Genomic DNA, 22,936 nt, shown 5'->3' with positions numbered 1-22,936 from the left:
ATTCCAAGGCTCTTTCCTGTAGGACGAATCAGCGGGCAGAAAACTTCCCACTTGAGTTCAGAGTTCTCAAACGAAAGAGATGAAGTCCTGAGCAACTTGAATAACTTTTGTGTCTGATTTTGTTTTTATTTTAAATATGCATAAAGGTAAAGTAGGCCTTCGATAGGCCTACTTTTGACAATAGGACTGAATAAGAGTCCTATTGTTTTGAGTGCTTCATGCATATAATGCATTAAATGTGAAATTTAGCAACACACTGGGTTAATCTGAATGGATTAATCGAAAACTTGATTTATTTCTGATGATCAAATTTCATGGAAATGCTGATGTGATTTTCCATAAGGACTTAAGACCTACCCACACTGCTAAAAGTGCCACTACCTATTAAAAGTAAGATTAGAGACAGTATGAGATGAAGGCTACTAAAGCAACATGGGCTTCCACAACACCTCAGCAGACCCATAGGTTGCCATCATGTCATGCTGCGTTGCTGCAGTAGTTCAAGCACAAGGAGCATCAGCAAAATGTTGAGTGTCTGTGTACAGTATGTGGACATATTTTTCAGTAGGTCAACATTTTCATATTAAAAGTCTTTTTAATACATTTCTTAGATTTTTAAGAAATGTATTTCTGGGTTTTCATTAGATGTAGCTCATATAATCACTGCAAATAGAAAGAAATGCTTGAAAATTAACAGTGAATTTAGTACATTCATAAACTGAACCAGATTCAATTTTTTGAATTTTAAAACATTACTTTTCGTTGAAAATTTTATTGATATACTCACACACATACGACTGCTAAAGGGAATGTTTGGAAAATGAGCAGCAGGGTAAAGTAACTCCAACAGTGCCATCTGGTGTCGTGATCCAACAGCATTCACAAATGAACACATTCAAAAACAGATATGCACATCGGTAGGTAACTTGGAGTCAAAGGACTTGCCCGGGTATGCAGCAGCATGGGGCAGGAGGAAGCAGGAGTCAAGCCTAAAATGTTTGGATTACGCATCTCATTGAGCTTAGTAGCGCAATAGCAAAACCAACTTCCACTCAAGTAAAAAGAAAAATGCTTTGTATCAGAAATCTTTTTTATTTTGAAAGTCATATTCATAGGCCACACAAACATACAATCCTGTGTTTCCAATTGAAACTATCTAGACCAAATAAATATTGTTTTGACATGAATTAAAGAATATTCAATCCAGAACAGAATAATCAATATCTGCTAAAATGTCTTATTCCAGTGTATATTGCTTTAATTCAAAAAGGCAATTTCATATAGTCTATAGTACCCATGATTTTGGCATATAAAGGGGCAGTATTATGTATATTTCCAGAGACATTTTGACATTTTATAGCACAATCAAATAACTGTTACCGTAATTTGTTACAAAAAATGCTGTATCACACGACTTAAAAGTAATTTGACTTTACAATTTAATGCCTTGAAACTGGGCTTCTATCTCTTTAAGAAGCTCCTGCTCTTTCCGGCACTCCGAGTCATGACAACATCATTCTTACACTTATTTCGTACATAGAGCTCGGCAGATGCATGGTTTCACCGGGTGTTTGCTAATTGCTGCTGCTGAATGGGGAAGTTGAAGGAGAGAAGAGTTCTGTGAGGCAAACGCTTGAGGAGAAGCTGTGTGGAAAAGGCAGCACTTGATGAGACAAAGCGTTTTCTACACCTAAATGGTTGCCATGGGAAATTAAAGGAGTTCAAAAACATGAGTGAAGAATCAAAGCAACATTCCAGGTATATTTTTGATGAGGGAATGACATTATCACATGTACAACTGAAAAAAAAACAAAAACAAAACTGAATACTGCCCCTTTAAAAGTTAATGTGGCATTTTGAGGACATTTTCAGGTCAAGTTTAAATTTTTACATTAAAAAAAGCATATAAATATATAGCAAATGTTTGTAGCACAGATAAAAAAAATCCCCTTGCCAGATGTAGCATTATGCAAAGACCCAATACAATGCAGCAAGTCTAAGCAAATATCCAATAATGTTAGTTTTCAATATACCCGACTTCTGCAGCTTAAGGTATATTTCTTCATATTTTAAAAATACATCTTGGTTTCAATATGACTTGCTTGTTCTGTTGTCATCGTTGATTCACATTTGTCATACTGCATCTCCATTTCAGACAGTAAGGCCTTTGTGAAGGCAACAATTCCAGCGCTTTCTTCCATTGATAAAGAAGAAAAGCTTTTTGTGTGCCCTGACAAATCTCTGCTGCACTGACGTGGGAAGACTTGCACTCCGAGACTACTGCAAACTAATTTGTCCATTTAGGTTTTAATGGATCCAACAAATAAGTCAGTTTCCTCAAATTAAACAAAAACTCTGTTGTGCGTGTGTGACAGGTGCAGAGCTCGAGGAAACAGCTTATTTGTATTTTTTTTCCAAAACAGAGAGTATTAGATATCTTTTACAAAACTAATTTAAAAATACACCATTTTCTACCCCAAACAAGATTAAAAAAATAGTAAATTGAAACAAATCTATGGAAGACAACATGATGGAAAACTGTTGCGACACGCAGCATGATTAGATAACCCTATACAACCAAATAGCTTTTCATGCTCTTAAAAGTGTTAATCTCAAACATAAATTATCAGAAGTGGAATACAAAAGCAGTGTAAGTTCAACAGATTGGGATCTTGTAAATGCTTTTCAGTTTTTATGGGGTTTTCTAGAAACCCCAGACTGATTCTCTGCAATGTCATTAACCGGTGCCAGCTTGTTTCCAAAGTTCCAGTCCACGGGATTTAGCAGCTGCATGGTCTTCTTGTGCGTCCAGATGGGGTTGATGATAAATGTGAGCAGTGCGAGTCCAGAGAAGAAGATCAGTCTTTGGAACAGCGCCACATGGGTGTTTATCCCCTCCCAGTGGGTCAGAGTCACCCACCACATGTAATAAGTGAGCACCATTCGGCAGTGGAACATGTGGATCATCACCCACTGGTTGGCTCTCCAGAACAGAGTGCGAGCCCAGCCAGCCTTTCACATGAGGAGAACAGAAACAAGCATTTATACATGAATATTATTGCATGTAAACATGCTATGAAAAGGAACAGAAAGTTTTAGGCAACGCCACCAAGTAAAGAACTTCCTTTTTTAACAACACTGAATTTTATCTGTTCAGAATCACATGTCCCTGCAGGCCTAAAGAGAACTGAAACGCAGTGACAGAACGAGGCGTTTTAAAATTAGGTGACAAAGGAACAGCAACCAACCATGTGATATGAAAAACAAAAATAAAATATTTAATATGTAGTTGGCTTGAGTCAGAGACTGTTTTCGAGACTGAGGTCTTAAAGAGTAAACGGAACATTTACTCTTTAAAAATGTTTAAAGAGATGCGAGAGAAAGTGTCAAGTTGACCTGCGCTTTTTCCAGCAGTAACAGGAAAACAGCACAGCCCTTCCCCCTAATGTTCCTGTGTACTGACGGGCAGCTGGCTTTAAAACTGTATTTGGCAAACCACTGCAGCAGCTGGATGGAAGCTACTCAGCTAATATTAATACCTGTGTATATAAATGGTTAAATATCCTAAACAAACTTTGGAGTAAGTCTATGGATGAAAACTTACCAATAAAAAAGTATTTTCCCCTTTTCAGTTTGAAGTAAAGTCATATAGCAGCAACACTCATTTTAAATTTTGGGGTGTAAATATCATGACATTGTGTTTTACTAGACATATTACCATTACCGAGTCTGCAGCTGCTGACATTTGTGCCCCAACTGCTATCTAATAACACAAACATACCTACGAAATCATTCATTATTTTTTGTTTCATCCTTTAGTTTATAGTTTCATATATATATTTACACTATCCCCTGTTGGTTGCAACGTTTAGATACCTAATAATCCAAGAATTTAACTTTTAAAACATTGTAGTTCAATGTTGAACCATGAGAATCTCATACTCACCCCTGCATAAACAATAAGTTAATATGGCTTGAGTAAAGAAATCTTTTGTGATGTGTACTTTGACTTAACACAGAGAAAACAATGAAGCTTTTACCTTCAGCAACATCCAGGAGATGCAGGTAAAAGGTGTACTTATCTCCAGGAGGAGAGTAACCATTGCCAGGAAGTGTCCTTGAGAATCAAACACCACAGCACCTGCAAATCCTGACAGGGCGAAGAAATGGTGTGTGGCCAAGGGCAAGTCAAATGACCGGAACACGACACTAGATGAATGTAGTGCCACATTCTCAAACACAAAAAAGCCGGTAGCTGTGAGGACATGAAACCATGACCAGTCTTCCTGGCCAATCACTTTGTCTTTGCTTATGGCAGACTCCTCAGTCAGAGCCCGGAGTCCTGCCACAGAGCTCTGAATGCCAAACGCTGCCCGAGTGGCTGCAAGGTTCCAGAAGACCTTCTCTTTGGCTGGGAGAGCCTTGTAAGTGTAGCACAGAGCTAGTGACAGGAGATGGCAGAAGATAAATACAGTCATGTAGAACCCAAAGCCAAGGCTGATGAGCTGAAGGCGATAGTCCCAGGAAAAGCACTCTGGGCTGGGTTGAGGTAGAGGAGTGGTCTGCTGGTCAGTGGGCATGGTGATGGAGGGAGGAAGCTGATTAGGTGGAGAAGATCACCTGCAGGTGGGAGCTTCAATCGGCAAATGCATACTGTGTGATATCTGAAAACAGTAAAACAAACAAACAAAACTGCTAAAGTAGGTAGAGTCAAGTCATCCACTGAGATGTAATAGAGTGGAAGCTTATGAGGCATCTAATTAGCACTTGAATAAATGACTATTTCAAAACGTGAACACATATCACTCTAAATTTCAAACCACAATTTTGCTAATAATAACTGATGACTTAAATCTGAGGAACGCAAAAGGCAGAACTGTGCTTGTAGGTGTAGCACAAGACCAAGACTGGATAGTCTAAAACTTGACAAACGTGAGAAACCACAATACACGGTCCAATCAGAAGGTTTTTATGTGCCACTGTACTGAGAACCGGGCTTTCACGCTACAGTAGAGTCCTTGAGCATAACATCTAGTCTCAGACATTTTGGTGATGCAGCAATCCCCACAGTCTGCAACAAAATAAAAACAGAATGATCTCTAAAGAGAGTCAGTGGGAGAGCTTTAATGTGTGACGCATGAACAGCAAGCCTCACAGAATCTTATGCCTGCACGGATATGGATTTTTTATCAACGAGCCACTTGTGTGCTTTAACAGAAAGCATTGAATGAGTCATAAAGGTGAGGATATGAATGAAATGTTTAAGAATCTAGCAAAAGAATGGCTAGGAAAAGATTTTGCTTTTTGATTGCTGGTGGAGTGACAGATCTTAAAATGTATTTGTGAATAAGATCATTATGACGGTTACAAGTTAAGGCTTTCATCCCCTATTTCCTCTGGAATTTCCTCTGGAAAAAGCTGGAATTGCACATTTTTTATGCATTCTCACGAATTGAATACAGATCCCACACATCACAAACTGCTTTATACAGAGTCTGCTTTTAGTGTATTATGAAGGTCTAACTAGAACGGATTAAAGGTAGCTAAGATTAAATTAATTGAGAAAAATAGTCCTTCAGTCAATCAGATCAAAAACCTGGCACATACTTACTGCTACTGTTTGTTATGTTACCGTTTTAATTCCTCCCTATGATTCTAGCAATGAAATGCTGCAAAAACGCTTCAACACACCGTTTTTATATTTAATTATCTGAAACACACAGTGATAAAATCGCTTCTTGCGTTAAGTTACCAGCTAAATTTAGAAACAAAATGTTACCTCTGCTAACTGACATGATGAGTCAGACTAAACTTTTTCTCATAACGACACGAATAAGCAAGCAACTGCGCGGCAAGGACAATCTGACCGATAATTAGGCAATATAAGTGAATTTTACTCACCGTGGTGTGTTTGTAACACCGTGTCTCTGTATCATCCGACTACAACAGGAAGTCTCGCATCATAAGACTCCAATTTGGTCACATGACACCCAAACCGGAAGTCGCGCCTCCGAAAAACGTCATTGCTACTGAAATCGATCTGTTTCATAAAGAAAGGTCAATTAAATACTCGACAAAATGAATATATGTGGAGTTAGCGTTAAGATACAGAATATGCCGATCTGTAAACATTTCATGGTGCTTTACCTGCATCCGAGTATTTTCTATCTGCCAGGTTGCTGTTGTCCAACAGGGGGCGGCATACTGCCCTCATTTATGATTTGCGGACATGGAAAATTAAAAATCACTCACTTCATTTTTCACAATTAACAAGTCGGCTAAATATTTATGTATGTGATAATTTAAATAGAATTTGTATAATACATAAGAAAGTAAATACACAAATACTTATCTACAAATATCCACCTCCAAATTAAAAATTGCAACAATATTTTAACTCAAAAGAATTGTCAAAATCTATTCAATTTGTTTATTGTGCTACGGTCCATCTCTTAATAATTCAAACGGACAATAAATTAGTTAAATAAAATGCACATTCACATTGTTGAATTTTTAACATATATTCCAATTTTTATATAAAGTATACATATGTTGCTAAATGTTTAAATAGTGTAATTTATTATTATAAGTTTTAATATTTAAACATATATAGATAGCTATAATTATTGCTATTTGTATAGCAATAATAGCAATAATATGGTATGTAATATTTTAGATAGATAGATAGATAGATAGATAGATAGATAGATAGATAGATAGATAGATAGATAGATAGATAGATAGATAGATAGATAGATAGATAGATAGATAGATATTACATACACTTCCATTTACAAGGTGGAGAGAAATCCTTTTTGTCGCCATCTCGCATTCACAATAATTCTGTTTGGAAATATGATCACTTGTCTTAGGGGAATTGGTAGAGCTTTATTAAACTGTGTGGTTTACCAACACACATCTAACTTTAAGCATTGTCCAAACGTTTTCAGCATGGTTGTGGCCGGCGCCACCCAAATTTGATGTGTTTGTGGGATCATTATCCTGTTGGAACATCCAACTGTGCTGAAGTTTGAATTTTGGAGGAACTTCATCTTCCAGCAGGAAACCTGCTCTGAGCATACTACCAGAGCTATAATGAAATGGTCTAATTTAAGCTTAGGTTATGCATATGCTAGAATGGCCTAGTCAAATTCTAAATTCAATTGAAAATATGTGGTAATACTTGAATTGTATTTTTTCTCTGCCTAGCTTGAATGAGCTTTAATTATTTTTGCAGAGTAGAAATAATGGAAATAATTTCAATTTTTAAATATCATACAGGATCCCTGTTAAATGCTTTGAGGTCTGTGATTTCCACAAGAAATGTGGAAAATTTTATGTGTATTTATTTAAAGTACTGTTTACCGAAAGTAGTGGGAAAACACCTTAAATTAGTCACTAACATTAATGAGTTTACACTTACACAAACAGAAGTGAATAGTGAAATAAACAGACAAAAGAAATTTTGCAAATCTTTTCTACAAAAATTTAATTGCAATATTATTTACAATGGATGATTCCTAAGCAACGACCAAACCAGGAAGAGGGGATAATGTTCAAGTTGCTCAGTTTGGACAGAAGGAAGGAGGATGCATATGCTTAACTAAAATCATACAAAGTAAAAAGCTAAAAATGCAATATGTTGCACAGATGTCACCCACACTGAGAAATGCACATGTGAAATGCGTCTAAATAATCAGAAAACATCAATGGGACAGTGCTGTAATCCTGAACGAAATAAATAAATACATTCAAAATATGTCTTTTGCATGCCATCATATCAAGTTATAAAATAAGCAAAACAGAAAATAAGAACAAAGCAGAAAATAGTTGTGTTCCAATGAAACATATATTATATATTTATATCTATATCTATATATAATATATATATTCTTTACAAATATTGAATATTTGGCATTATATTCATTCTTACAATAGATATGATATACAAGAGATGAAAATAGTTTTAGCTAAACAACTACCTTTTTTACTTTATCTAGTAATCATAGAGTTATCTCACATTCTAATTTAAAGGAAGTATTTTATTAGTCTCAATGATGCTCTCTCAGCAGCGTAGTTACAAAAAAAGTCCTCTTGAAGAATTTCATATTTTATGCTCTAGAGTTAAAACATAGACAGTCCCCTTAGATGTGAGGCCACAGAATGCTAAAATACAGGCATACACTTTAAATATTGAATCAGGAAGCCGTTTCCCTCTTTGATTTATTAAAAACCTATTAAAAGTGACGCAAGAAATGATTTTACAGTATGCCGAATAAGTCAACATGGATGGCACTTGCAGTTAATAGCTTGGCATTTTTTTGTCCTCGTCATTTTCGTAAAGTTTGAGCAGAATAAAAGAAATAATTTTAAAAAAGCAAACAAAACCTGCAGCTGCATTTTTAATCAAAGGGTCGTCCAGGGCACACGTTATGGAGATCTGAATCTATGTCATCCAAGAAGATCCAGCATAGAAAACCCTTCAAAAGGAGCTTCAAGGAGTACAGAGTCCGTTTGTAGGAGGAGGCCTTGGAACTCCTCATGAAAGAGTCTATTACTAATGAAAAGGGTGAAGAAAAACATGTTTTATGGAAGAAAAATGATTCACTCTTAGAGACAAACTTTACTCTGCTGCTGCAGCAATCTTTATGCATGGGTTGGGAAAAGACTTAGAGTTTTAAAGATAATTTTTTCTAAAGGTCATGTAGAAAAATTAGGGTACCCTCTGAAAGCCTGTGTGTTTGCTAGTATCTTTGGACATAAGGATATTTGCTATCAATACCCAGTAAAATATATCTCAAGTTGTTTAAATACGCAAATAAAGCTGAAAAGAATTCTGTAAAACATAAATAAAATAAAAAGTTGCTTACTCCAATTTTCAGTGGATAAAATTCCACATATAATACCATATTATCATGATTAGAAAACTGCTATTCTGGATTTCGAACAAGATCTGCTCCTCTTAAATGAAAGATTTTTAGTTTGATGTGCTCCTGACTGCTGGAGTTGTCTAAGATCTGCAGAATTGTGGCAGCTGTTGAGTCTGGTGAAGGATTTCTAGAGGTCTCAAAAAAATTTGAAACCAGCAGTTCCACTGTACGGAATATAATCTGTAAGCTGAAAACTTTCAAAACAATTCCCATCATGCCCAAGTAAGCGAGTTCATCCTGACAGCAGAACACAAGATACTAAGAGAAATTTCTAACCCCCCCCCTTAATTTATCAGCACCAGACCTACAGCAGGGTGTTACTGTTGATATCAAAGTACATGCCTGTACAACAACAAAGAGACTGTGCAACTTCTCCTTTCATAGGAGATGTGCAGAATGGAAACCTTTGCTTTTTAAGACAAAGTGTTGCCAAAGAGAACATATACAACTTCTGGATTAATGTTCTTTGGCTAAATGAGCCTAAAACTGAATATTTATGTCCAGGAAAGGACCTGGACACCAACTATGGAGTATGGAGATGGGAGTGTTATGCTTTGCGGATGCTTTCCAGCATCAGGATCTGGCCAGCTCACTTCTATAGAATTCACCATGAATTTCCCTGTGTGTCAGAGGCTGCCTGAAGAAATTGTGAGTTCATATATAAAAAAAATAAAGCAGAATTGTACCCTGTAACATGACAATGGCCCAAAACATAACAGTAAATCCACAGAGGACCTCCTAAAAACTACGAAATGCGACAAGAAGCATTTCACTGAAGTTATTTTAGCCACTGGGTGACACTAGTTATTAAGAGTTTGCATGTTTTAAAGTATTTTTTGATAATGTTTGATTAATGAGTATTACAATTTTTAATATTTGCTTGTGAATCATCCACTTTTTCCATGTCAGGAGATATATTAAAACAAAATTAAACATTGATATTTCAACATTTTTTCAAGAAGAATGTAATATTTTATAGGGTGCTCGAATTTCTTAACATGATTGTACATATTTTTTTATATGGATATGGTGAAGCAGGCCTACTTCTATTGCTCAAATCTGTTTGATCCCTTTTTATTTCCTTGTGAGTTCTGGCACTGATCTTGCATTGCTACTTAGTGCTATTCATTCATGGACATTACTAGACAAATGGTCTTGTTGAAATTAGTGCTACTTGGAGGAGCAGGAAGCCATATTTTAAACTGAACCAACGTAATGGATATGCAAGACTTCTACTTAGTTCTGCTCGTTTTGCATAATTGAGATAGTTCACAGTCACTTCATTGACAGCCTTCAACAAAGTCAGCCTGGGAGAAACTCACAAAGGCCAATGCATGTAGTGCTGATGCTTAAAGTTTTACAGTGTGGGCTGCTATTCAGCAACACATTTATCAACACAAGCTCTGAAAGGCCTTGGAGGGTATTTGCTTGATCTCACCAAGGACCAAAAATCTTACATAAGCTGCTTTGCTTAGTCAAAGTCAGGCAGAAAATTACCCAGTGCAGAGCCTTGCCATTCTCACTGAACAGCCTTGAAGCTACACACAGCGTACAACACCAGCAGTTCAGGGCTCAGTGCAAGAGCGCCGGTCTCCTTTAAGCCAGCATATGTCAGGCCGAGTCTGTCTTTCTACGTCTTGCTGCCTGCCACTCTGGCAACAGCAGAGAATGAGTCAGCTCTGCCAACGGTCTGGCATCCAACACACAGGCAATAATTGGAAATCCAGTGTTATACTGTTAAAGGTTCCTTAAATTGTGGCATAAACGGCAGAACTATGTATGAACTCACTCTCATACTTATCACTCTTACAGATTTCCTCTGCATCAGACTTTGTGTCACACAAATATTTCAGATTATCAAGCAAACTTCAGTTTCAAAGATAACCAGACTACAGACAAAAAGATTCTTTCAAAAGATGACTTCAATTAGTAAGACATACTCCAAACCAACCTGGCTCCATGTGAAAAAGTAGTTAAACTGGCCACAACTGACATTAATACTCTGCAGTAACTGGAAAACAATCTTTTACATCACTGTAGAGGAACCTGAGTCCACTCTTCTTTGGAGACTTCTTTGCCACATTACAGATTTTTGAGAATGTACCCATTTAAGGCTATACCACAGCTGTAATGTCAGGCATGCAGTCCAAAATTTGTCAAGTCTACCATTTTGGTAGAGAACATAACTTATGATTCCATCGATTATGGCAAATTTATTTTTTTTCGGTCTTTGCTTTCTTTGCCACATATAGATGCTTCACATTATTAAACATAAAATATTAATATATAAATGTAACCTGAGTTAAGAGAAAAAAAAGTTTCAAGGGATTATTTTGCTGAGATTAGGCAAATGCTAACCAAATCACCTGACCCTATGTCAAACGTTAATCTTACCAACCTGTGAAATTATGACTTAACATTTATTAGTCAAGCTGCAGAACAAAATCTTCTATAAGCAGTAAACATAATATTAGTAGTGTGTGTGGCTCTGTCAAAAATGTAATTATATATATATATATATATATATATATATATATATATATATATATACTTGATACTTATACTTGATATAAGTATCAAGAATCATAAGTTTTATATATATGGCACACAAAATGTTAAGTTGTATCAATGGTCTTTACTCTGTTTTAGATTATATTTTTTAATGTTTACACATATATTATGTGTAGAAAAACTTAGTTTTTGTTTCCAGAGGGAGAAAAAGTCTAATCTAGGAATCTTTAAGTAATAGTTTTATTTTGGTTTCAATTTATTTCTGTTGCCTTATTTCAAACTAGTATTTATCGTTCATGTTGACAATACTTTTTCTCAGCTCAATTTAGAGTGGAAGAAATGCATTCAAATGCTACATTTATTCTACCCTATACAATTACGCTTAATGTTTGAATTTTTGCAACAGTTATTGAGAAAATATCCATTACAGAAATCAATTTTAACTTATATTCAATTCTTGTCCATAAACTTCAAATACTAATGTACAAGACTAACTCTCATTGCAAAATATTAGAAGAGTGGAATGTATTATGATCATAATAGATCAGCAGAGATCACATCAGGCCATCTCAATGATTTACATAAGTTTAAATAAAACAAAACATGAAACTATTAATAGGATTAAAAGAGGTTTACCCACCAGAAATATCTAAAAATTGGTTGTTATTTATCTTATCATCAGTTGTTCAAAACATAGACCTTTTTAACTAACATACACACAAAGCAAAATCTGCACTGCCAATTTGACCATACTGTAACATATGTAACATACTGAGACTCACCATGACAAAACAAACAAAAATGGAGACATCTTGCAAGAAAATACCCCAATCGAGCAAAAGTTGTAGAATACAATATTCTTTCTGACTAGATTTGTGTTGATTTGGAATGATTTCTCCCTCAAATAGTTATTTTCTGTCATAGTGGGGAGGAGAAACAGCTTGTTTGAGCATTGTTTCAAGTTATTTCAAACATTATCCTCATCATATCCCATTTTACACAAGTTTTTAGGAATATACTTGTGAAGTTTCTACTATTTGAAACTTAATATTTGCATCCCCTGGGAAATCCTTTGCCCCAGTTTCAGCTTGTTAATTCTGATCTCTTCATTAGAGGGACTTCGTTATGATAATTTTCAGTATATTTGAAAATCAAGAAGCAGTTCATAGTTTAAAGAAATATTGACATTTTGTTTATGTTTTGATGGTTACTTCTTATCAGTCCTCATTAGCTGTGGACTGAAGGCGCAACTTGAAAGTGTTTGGGAAATGATGAAAACTGAGCAGCAAAATTCTATGTGCCTCTGATCATCCAGATATTTCAAAAGCAAACATAAGGAGGGGGATAAAACAGCATAACATTCCCACTCACAATTAAAAAAATACAACAGTACTATTATGAACTTGGTTATGTACATTTCCCTTGAAAATATTGAGAATTATATTAAGTGCATAAGTGCATTTGTCTACACATTTTAATCTAAGGAGTTACATAAACTTTCATAGTTTTTTTTTGTTTCTTCTCTACTGCATTGACATGATGAAATGTTGGCACAAGACTTGCAGGTTTACAGCTTCAAGTAAATGTCTGAAAGATGGCAACATGAACATTGGATATTTAGAAAACCGCTGTGAAAGGTGCACATTAAACAGCAAGTAGATGTTATTTCTACATCAGGTCACTGAACCTGGGTGCATCTGAATAAAGTAAAATATGATTAAATGAGACATTTTTTCAAGACATTCACATCAAAAAGGGAAAAGGTATGTAACATAGATTAAATACAAACTCCACAAGGAGGGTAAGCCACAAAAAGTCTTTTTTTTTTTTTTTTTACCAATCTTCCATTCATCAGAATAACATGAATGGAAAGTTGAGTGGAAGGAAAACCGTGACTGAAAAAGGTACAGTCAAACAATTCACTATAATTAAATAATTTTTAAAAATTTCTCTTACATAATATTCAAAATCTGTTCAACTGATTTTTGGGTTTCATTAGTACAAGCCATAATTACCAATTAAGTGTGAAATAATCGGTTTGTGAGTTTCACTTTTTGATTTGAATTACTGAAATAAATAAACTTTTCAATTATATTTAGATTTATTAAGATGCACACCTAGATATTTTATCATGACTAAACATGGTAAAACGCTGCATTTTTCACATCTAACCAATCAAACGCATAGTAGGAATTGCCTGAAGCACCTTGAATAGGTAACCTGTACCATGTGCACATAGTTGAGGTATTTCAAGCATTGGCCCTTTTTCAAACTCAACAAATTGGTGATATTTAGCCGTTGATTCAATCCTTTAAAGACTGCAGAAGCAAAGGTAATCTGTAGAGACTAAAAAATAGTGAACAGTTATAAACTTTGACCAATTTCATAGAACTCCAAATAAACACATTGATGTTTAGCTCCAAGGTGTGGTTGCTGGTAAGGTTTTCAAAGCTGCACTTTTCTTCCTCTTAAAATGGCACTTTGCAAATGCTGAACAACTACAGATGTGTCCATCCAAGACATGAGAGAGATAATAGATCTTGATCACCAACAAACCAACACAAAGATCTAACCAACCCATGTCAGATGTACGTTTTTGGCAATGGAAGTCGAGCCTCGGCACATCCTACAGTCCAGTGATGTTGGTGATGGGCACTGAGGATGGCTATCAGACCAGAGATGGATAAAGGAGGAGTTGAAAGAGAAGCAGTCTAGAAAAAAAGGCTAGTTTTAGAGTTGCTGGAGCACAGGAGCAGGGAAAGGTACAGATCCCTGATCCAACGTTTTCTCAAAGTCTAGTCTGAGCCTCTGGAATATAGATCTCAATGCTGTCCGCTCTCTCTGAGGCTGAGTTCTGCCGGAAAGAGGCTGCACGTTTGGCTGCCATGAGCCTCCGGCGTGCCTCCTGCCGGTGCCTGTCAGGGAGGTCCAGAGATTTCTCCCTGGTCACTGCACTCTTCTGTCTTACTGTCTTCTTTGGTACGGGAGCTGGTGGCTGCAGGAAGATGGAGACAATGGTCATAAGTCCCCTTCCCTGCCTACAACTTGCATGTGTGTTTTCCTTTTTGCTTCCACAAAAAAAATCACCAACCAGGACTCTGACTCCTTACCTTCTTTTCTGGGCTGTCAATTGGTCGCCAGTTGTTGTTCTTTATCTGCTGCAGCTGGTCAAACTTCATGTTGACGTCGTCAACGGAGAGCTGAAGCAGGTCCCAGAACCCAGCCAGGTCCTGAGAGGTGGGTCGCGGCATGGCGCTAGGGTCCTGGGGAGAAAAGGCAGGATGCAGGAAACACTACTTACTGCATTTCAGCTCAGATCCACTAGGTGTCCTTATCAGACTTTAAAAAATCAGAGTGTAGGGGGACTACCTCTGGCATATTTTCATGGACGAGATATGAAACAATAAACTGTCTTTGTCACGTTGGTCCTATTAATCATTTAATTTTGCAGATGAAGAGAACACAGATTGAGAAACGCTCCACTGTCCCCAAAGATGGCCTGGTTCAGGTTTTAGCGAATCATTAATTCCTACTTAATATAGAAATTTGTTTTCTGCTTCACCTTTCTTCACAATAACTCATCCATATTTTCTAAAGCAGTATAAAACAAAATGATATGTAAAAGAGCAATAACTAATTGGGTGCTAAATCATACTGACAATGTGCCTAAAAGGAATATCATCACAATCCACAGATTATAAGAACTTTTTCCCGAAACGTAATCCATCTTCATATTTGTTCAGATAATTCATCACAGCAGATATTTATCACAAAAGAGCCTCAGGAAAAGCATGTGAGGAATCTCAGTCATGAATGAATCATGTAGGTAACAGCAGCATGATGCAACAGATTGGATATGTTTTACTTGTGAGCCATGCTAGGGAATTATCTTAAAAGTATATTGACTCCTGAAATTGTTATGCACTTTGTGAAAATACACTTTTTGTGTCAGTGTCATTCCCACAGTATTAATAAATTAGGACCTTCTCTGTTTCCAGCTAAGATTATCAAAACTGTTTTCATTTTTTTAAATGCCAGAATTAAAGAAAGAAAGAAAGAGAGGCAGAGAGCGAGATTTTATTACTTATCGAAAGGTCAAGAGACTACCTTAAAAGAATTTGGGGATGGTGGGAAAGGATAGTGAATAAACTCAATTCATCAGCTGCGATAATGCTACCATACATTAATTACATCCATTAATTAACTTTTTTACTTTAATCAACACAGAAAATAATCCTACATCAGTTCATATCTGCTCTGTCTTCTCAAAACCCCAGTTGGTCATGGCAGATGGCCGCTTGTACTGAGTCAGGTTCTGCAGAAAGTTTCTTCCTGTCAAAGGGGAGTTTTTCCTCTTCACTGTCACTACAATCAGAGGGATTGATGGGATTGATGTCAACGACACAACGCAAGTGATATTCTGCTGTTTGTATGTGCTCATCCAGAGGGGTGAATGATGCAAGTCAATGACTCAAATCTGATGGGCTTCCTTGGATAAAAAACTTTAAATTTCTTTAAAAAATTAATTTGGTTTTCTGTGTTGTTTGATGAATGAAATTAATTTCCATGTATAAATGATTTCATTTAAATACTTTTTTGGTAAAGACCCTCAAGACATTTGTTGTGAATTAGAGCTATATAAACAAACTGATTTGAAATGTGGTAATAACCTTTAACTTTTGAAGGCAGGTCTACCACATGGTAAGATAGTTTATGCAAACCTTTTAATTCCCTTTTTCTTTCTTTTTTTCTTTTTTTTTTAGAAAATACAAATATATTATAGTATACCTAAATGAGCAAAAACAAGAAAAGGTCAGTCTACCAATTATCACTATTTCTACTTTGTATGCAAAATATCTGGTTTCAGATTTATTTGATAAGGCGATATATGAAACACAACAAAGATTTGATCTCTAAATTTGCAGATCCAAGATAACTTTCAGATTTTATATTTCTTACACCCATTTTTATGACAAATAGACATGGCAATTTGATAACCCAGAGATACCTTTTCTTATGACATTTAGATGATGTGACTGCTGATTTTCTCTTGCTGCTGTATGATGGTTTCATAAAATTCACAATTCTGTAGCAGAGCTTTGTATTCTTAAGATTTTCCAGTAACACTTTATCTGAAGGGATGTGCATAAGCCTGAAATGACACTGTCATAAACATCACATAACACCTGTCATTAACATGAAGAAGTCTTCATAAATGTTTATGAACTGTTGTCATGAAGTGTCATTTGGTAAATAATGACAATTTTAATGCAAAGTTCCATTAAAACATGCATTAAATGTTCATGCAAAATGTGAACTTTGCATGAAAAGTGCCATTATTTACCGAATGACTCTTCATGACAATGGCTATAAACATTCATGAAGACACCTTCATGTTCATAACAGGTGTTATACCATGTTTATGACAGTGCCACTGCAGTCTTATGCACACCCCTTTAAATAAAGTGTTACAGATTTTCCTTTGTCGCCCCTTTATAACTAATTTTTTCCCTATAATACTTTTTCTATTGGGCTTTGAAAAAGTATTTGGTTCCTGATATAACTTTTGGCCACACTTCCATGTTTCAGGTCATCATACACATTTTAACATCAGTCAGAGACAGATTGTGTAAATACTAAATGTTGTTTTCAAATGATGACTTAATTTATTAAAAGAAAAGGAGTCCAAAGAAAAATAATGCAAAAAAGAAATTGCCCCGCTTGTTAAATCATGAATAAACTGTGATTAACCTTTATTTTTTTTATTTTTTATTTTTTTTTTGTTAAAAAGCTGAGTAAAATTTTTCTCAAGCCTGATTACTGCCAAACCTGTAAAATCAAGAAATGAATTAAATAGAACCTGTTTGACAGCATGATATGAGGAGAAACAAGGTCAGTGAGATCTATCAACCTGGAAAAGGCTGTAAAGCCAATTTTAAGGCTCTGGGACACCAGCAAATGACAGTGAGAGGCAATGAGTGCTCCAAGGTAAAAAGCACTGCTGATCAAAAAGAGCACACATGTCCTTTCTCACATTTGGCAAAAAACATCTTTATGATCCCAAAAAAATTCAAAAGAATACCTTTTTGGTCAGTGTGCTCACCAATTCATTTGTTGTAAATAACGGAAAACGTCTGGATGACTTGTCACATTCAGCCATCAGTTAACCTCAACCACACTGGTAATACAGGAAGACTGATGTGAATCTAGAACATCCCTGAACAGCTCAGAAAAAACTATATCAAGGGTTTGGCCTGGTCTTAGTCTTAACTAAAGGTCAGAGATGATGTTTGAAACCCCTCCAATGACATAGAATTAAAACAATTCTGCCAACAGAGAGCCAAGAGCTCTGAACAAGGAATAGGATATATTACTCTTATCTTCAAATACAAACTGAAAGCCTGTGCATGCCAGGTGCTTTATTATGCACATTAGATGCCAAGTTTAAAACATCCTAAGGTTTCCAGAGTTGTAAGATTTAATTTGAATTGGGAGTTTTAAGGGTTGGCTTTGAATATTAAGCCGTTCAGCTCCCCCCAATGAAGCACTTAAAATATGCTGTCTGTCTTTGAAACATTTCAAATAAGACTCTCAGAAAGTTAATTGAGGAGTTCAAGAGGAACTGAATTAAAATTAGATTTCTTTTTAAGCCTCTAGTTTGTGGGGGATTTCATAGATGAAGTCAAAATAGAGTGATTTTTTATTACATATAGATTTATGGGGTCAGACCTTTTTAACTAAAGTAAATTCTTCCCTAAACTTACATAACACTGTCTCTTTTAGCAGGAAAATTACTTGCCTTTTCCTGTAAGGCTGCTTCAGACTATCTAATCCCCATGTGCCATTCCTTCTGAATGAGTGTTTTCTGCTGCATGCTGCAAAAAACAGCAACTCTATCTCTCATAACCGCAAACCAGCTTCATCTAAAAAGTTGCCTACCTGACTGTGTTCTGTAAAACAACTTACAAAGAGCACAAGTATAGAAGAAGAATCTCCAATCTTGTGCACGGTACAGGCTATGAAGCACACGTTCATTTCAAAGCTAAATTACTAATTACTCACCCACCCATGTTCCTATTGCCGTAATTTCAAAATGCTCAACTAAATAAGATGGAATCCTATTGATGGACAACGTTGCTTAAATCAATCTGTTCTATATTCAGGTAGCTGTTATATGCTGGTAGAGTACTAAATGTCTGAAATGGGGTGGGGATAAAGATTGTGAAGTTACATGAATGCATCTAAAGACAGAATGTTTTTTTTTTCAAATTGCAGTCCAGTCCTTTGTGATCCTTTAATTTAAGAATGTGAAGTGATTAATGCATTATGAAGAAAATTGCAGTCAGATTTTCAAAAGTTCAATCTAGACTTCATTAATCAGTGCTACAAAAACCAGTGTGACCCTTTTAAAGCTTGTACACCAACATGTCAAATGCTGCAATAGAAAAGTAAAAGGTTTTCTACAGAGACATTAAAGAGCTTATATTTTAATTTTCACAACTTTTTCCTTTCAACTGTGTTCAGCCCTGTATCTCAAGACAGTTATTCTAATTTCAATGTCAAATCAAATTACCCTAACCCAGTGGTTAACAAATATTTTCTGGGCCCCCCTATGGATTACAATAAAATCCCCCCCAATAAAGAAAAAAAAAAATTAACTGGGCACAAACATCGTTCAACCCGACATAAACCTATACACATATTTTGTTTTCAAACTCTACTGAAGTTTATTTCACACTTCTGATTGCAACAAAACACACTACAAACCATCTTTACAGTGAAACACTTTTGTGTAACTGTTTTTTTTATTTTCATTTATCCATACCGCTTCCCGCGTCCCCCCTGCAATTGCACTGCGACCCCCTAGGGAGCGCGCCCCACACTTTGGGAACCACTGCCCTAACCTATGGCTGTTAAGCCAAGTCAAGTGGGGATGGACAGTACTGTCAATAGGTGTCAGAAAAAGTGAAAAACAAAAACAATAAAAAGGAAAAAGTGAGAACTAGGTATTCAAGAACATTGTGTTGATGCTGTATTTGGAATGCTGAACTCAGACATCAACTCATAACACTATAGTTGCTCAAGATAAGATGTTAGCTAAATATTCAATTTGAATTCTTGATTCATAGAGTGATATATCTAGTAAGGAGAAGAAAGTCAGGAGAAATGTTGTCTGAGAGTCCAAGCAACTTAAACTGTCACTCTCACTAAGAATTTCTGTAATTTACCACTAAAGATTATTGATTGCTTGTGCATTCAGGTAGATATTTTCCAGTTCTGACCAGCAACGTTATTATTATCTCTAAAGGAGGTCAGCAACTCTTTTTATACAAATACTTTATATTTGTGGGCCATGCAAATAATTGTGGAAGTTTCTCCTTTTTGCCACACAATTACTCTGTTAAACCCAGAATTCATTCAAGATTTCTAGGTTTTGAAGCTCTAAATTGTCTTATGTGCTCTTTAAATGTCCCTTTTAAATTATAATCATGCTTTTTAGCATGCCTCTCATTTGAAAAAAAAGCATGCAGAGCTTAGTATAAATAGTTGACATCTCTAATACATAACCTTGTCTTACCAGATTTTGCTGACATAGCCAGTAAAATTGTTGGAATTTCTGAGACATGAGCAGCTGAGCACTTCCCACTGCACTTCGAATTTTACCTAAAACTGAAGAAGAGACACAGTGTGATATGTTTTCATTACAATTACAATCCACTGAGGACCCTTGGTTCATGCTTGACATGTAAAGCATGGAATGCTTACGTTCCTCTGAGAGGTCATTCTCCTCAGCTTCTGCCTCCATCTCTTTACACCAGGCTTCCATCCTCTTGGTTTCCGTGTGGAGCAGCTGCATGAACCAGCTTCCATCTCTCCGGAGGCACGGAGACACCCTTCCCGACTCACCTGCCGAAGCTGCACTCTCCCGTGGGGACGGAGGCTCTAGCTGCCAGCTTGTCTCGCTGGTGGTCTTGCGTGGACTAGACGGTTCAGCGGTGGTGCGGTAATCGTCACGGTAGCTAAAGAGGCCTTGCGTACGGACAGTGCGCACCGCTCCATATTGCGTAGGAGTACTGGGCTCTGAATGACGCTGAAAGCCCCCACCAAACTGCAGACCTTTGTCTTCCATAATGGGAAAGCCCTCCAACTCCAGGTCAGCTTGAACAGCTGCCGTCACACTGTTGGAGCGTTTGAACCTTCCCTGTCTGAAAGACAAAGCAGAAGATGAATGAAAATCAACAAAATTACATGTAATGGCAGTGAAAACAGGGCTAGCATTTATTATAGAGAGCTCAAACATCAAAGGCAGAATTTTTATAATAATGTAACATCCTAGGCACCATTAGCTCACCCTTTTTTGTCATCCTCCACCTGGATCCCGACAGAGTGGTACTCCCGTGAGCCTTTGCTTTCAGACTCCGAGTCCGTGGCTGCTTCCACCTTGGTTGAAGAAACGATAAAAACCAACAGTGCTTCTCATTATGTGAGCTGCCATTCCCCTGTGCCTCCGGGTTTATTGGGTTGGGACTGGACCGAGCAACTTAACTGTACATGGCACGTCAGAAAGTAAACACTGTATGATTTATTAGAGGCTGCAAAGACTAAAAGACTGCAGAGGGTTGCTACTATGAACTGTGGGTTTGTGCAGAATTTAGCACTTTCATGAATTTAATCGAAACAGGAAATGTTATATCAGACAGCAAAAAGTAAATTGCAGCTGCATGTTTATGGTGGGTTCTTCTAGATTTTCAGAAAAATGGCTCAGTAATCACTACAAGTCATTTTCATCTTTTAGAGTTTGAATTTTATGAGGGCGTCACCTGCAGCCTCTCTCTTTTCTCTAACCCTGACTGAAGTATGCTTTTATTTTACTGAAACATTAAGTCCAACTTATTTTTCACTGGGTAACAAATGCTTTCTCCTGCAGTGAGTGGCAGAGCGCAGGAAGCATTTCCTGCTAACATTAGCAACTGGGAATCATGCATGCTCACATTTAAATTATCATAATCACTTAAGCATTTTTTCTGTTGTTACAACCACAAACTTCTGTGTATTTTCAATAGACTGCAAGTAGGGGATCAAGCAACAAAATGCAAAGTGATGCGGAAACTCAAAGGATACAACCCTGATTAGATACATCATAAAACCACTTTTTACTGCCATAATAGAAACAGTTTGTGAACAGAAATGTTTGAGTCTCCACAGATTCTCAATTGAACTGACTTTGACTAGGCTATTACGACGCAAAAAATATTTCTCTCATCTAAACCATCTCATTGATGTTCTAGCTGTATGTTCAGGGCAGCGATATCATGGGCTGCTTTTGTGATTAATGCTCACCATTCCTAGCCTGTCACTTTCGGTGCGAGACTATGCCTTTGGAGGCTTGTTGCTGTGTCATGTTGTTCCTATTTTAAAACGATTAATTGAACAGTGCTTTGTGAGATGTTCAAAGCTTAGGGCATATTTTACCCATTTTAAAATTTCTATGCCAGTGTTTCCCTGAGCTGTCTAATGTCTTCCTTGCTGTTTGTTTACTAATGTTTTCTAACATTACATAAATCAATGAATGTTGTGTGGCATCATTGTTGGCTGTTCTCAAAAAGTATAGAGACTATCATAAAAACACTACAAATTTGTAGTTTGACAGGTTATACTAACAAGGATCAGCTATTATTGATGCCACTTATGATAATGCCTTTAAGAGTTTTGAAAATAATGCCTAAGATATAAAGAATAGGCAACAACTGATGATATACCAAATACATAAAGGAGGCAGGAAGTTGTTTTCTTTTTTTTTTACCAAAGGGAACTCAATACCAAATAATTCATACTTACAAAGAGCCTTTTCTTAGATTTTAAAGTCTTTAGTGCCTCGTTCAGACACGTTTTTTGTTGTATGTTAGATGAATTATCTGCTGCTCTTTTCTCTCTCTTCAGGCACACACAATAATGATCATATCTAGAACGTGGAGTTCAGTTTCTTGCCCTGAGTGTCTATGACACCGAGATACCATTAAGCTTGCAGTTGGTGAATGACCACTTTGTCTGCTAGCGGCATTCCTTGAGTGAAGAGGACTTAAAGTTAGCAGTAAGCAGATGTTCAGGAGGAAGCACAGAGGTGTACAAATGTATTTAAAAGTAACTTACATGTTTTATTACATTATTCAAAAATGCCTGTGGTTAATTCAGGCTGTGAAAAAGAGTATGACTTGCAGCAGAAACCAGAAAGGCTGAATGCATGAATTGTTTGCAGGATTTAGGAAATGTTTGTGCTCAGGTAAGAATCAATATTCTGTGGGAATGCCCACAGAGGCAGTTGTTTAAGAAGGGCACACCTCAATAATTTGCTAATATTATTGAGGTTATTATTAGCTCTTTGACCTCTAGCTTGGGTCCATAATATTGATTAGATCTCAGATTTTTTTTTAGAAAAATAATCTATGTGGGGTGGTAGTGGCACAGGGATAAAGCGTGCGACCCATGTACTCGGC

The 22,936-nt window shown here is 36.5% G+C and overlaps 2 protein-coding genes across 4 annotated transcripts in view; both read right to left on the bottom strand.

Moving 5' to 3' along the window:
• Window positions 1-1,077: 1,077 nt before the first annotated feature.
• cln8 (CLN8 transmembrane ER and ERGIC protein) lies at window positions 1,078-5,998 on the bottom strand. The gene is made up of 3 exons (XM_028001384.1): window positions 5,902-5,998; window positions 4,041-4,664; window positions 1,078-3,012 (listed from the first exon to the last, which is right to left on the bottom strand). The coding sequence occupies exons 2-3, from the start codon at window positions 4,578-4,580 to the stop codon at window positions 2,686-2,688; spliced, it is 867 nt and encodes a 288-aa protein (XP_027857185.1). The 5' UTR covers window positions 4,581-4,664; window positions 5,902-5,998; the 3' UTR covers window positions 1,078-2,685.
• A 1,474-nt stretch (window positions 5,999-7,472) lies between these two features.
• The window catches only part of dlgap2a (discs, large (Drosophila) homolog-associated protein 2a), a 159,380-nt gene continuing 143,916 nt past the window's right edge, over window positions 7,473-22,936 (bottom strand). For 2 of the 3 annotated variants that reach the window (XM_028000795.1, XM_028000796.1), the window contains 5 exons: window positions 20,794-20,882; window positions 20,208-20,647; window positions 20,020-20,111; window positions 14,552-14,704; window positions 7,473-14,436 (listed from right to left, as the gene is read on the bottom strand). In XM_028000795.1, the coding sequence (XP_027856596.1) occupies window positions 14,230-14,436; window positions 14,552-14,704; window positions 20,020-20,111; window positions 20,208-20,647; window positions 20,794-20,882 (981 nt within the window). In that variant the 3' untranslated portion in view covers window positions 7,473-14,229. Of the gene's footprint in view, window positions 14,437-14,551; window positions 14,705-20,019; window positions 20,648-20,793; window positions 20,883-22,936 lie in introns of all 3 variants that reach the window. The other variant, XM_028000794.1, reaches the window with a different exon arrangement.

The sequence above is a fragment of the Xiphophorus couchianus genome, chromosome 19, assembly GCF_001444195.1.
Source record: "Xiphophorus couchianus chromosome 19, X_couchianus-1.0, whole genome shotgun sequence".
Lineage (NCBI taxonomy): Eukaryota > Metazoa > Chordata > Actinopteri > Cyprinodontiformes > Poeciliidae > Xiphophorus > Xiphophorus couchianus.
This window is presented reverse-complemented; position numbering and strand designations above follow the sequence as displayed.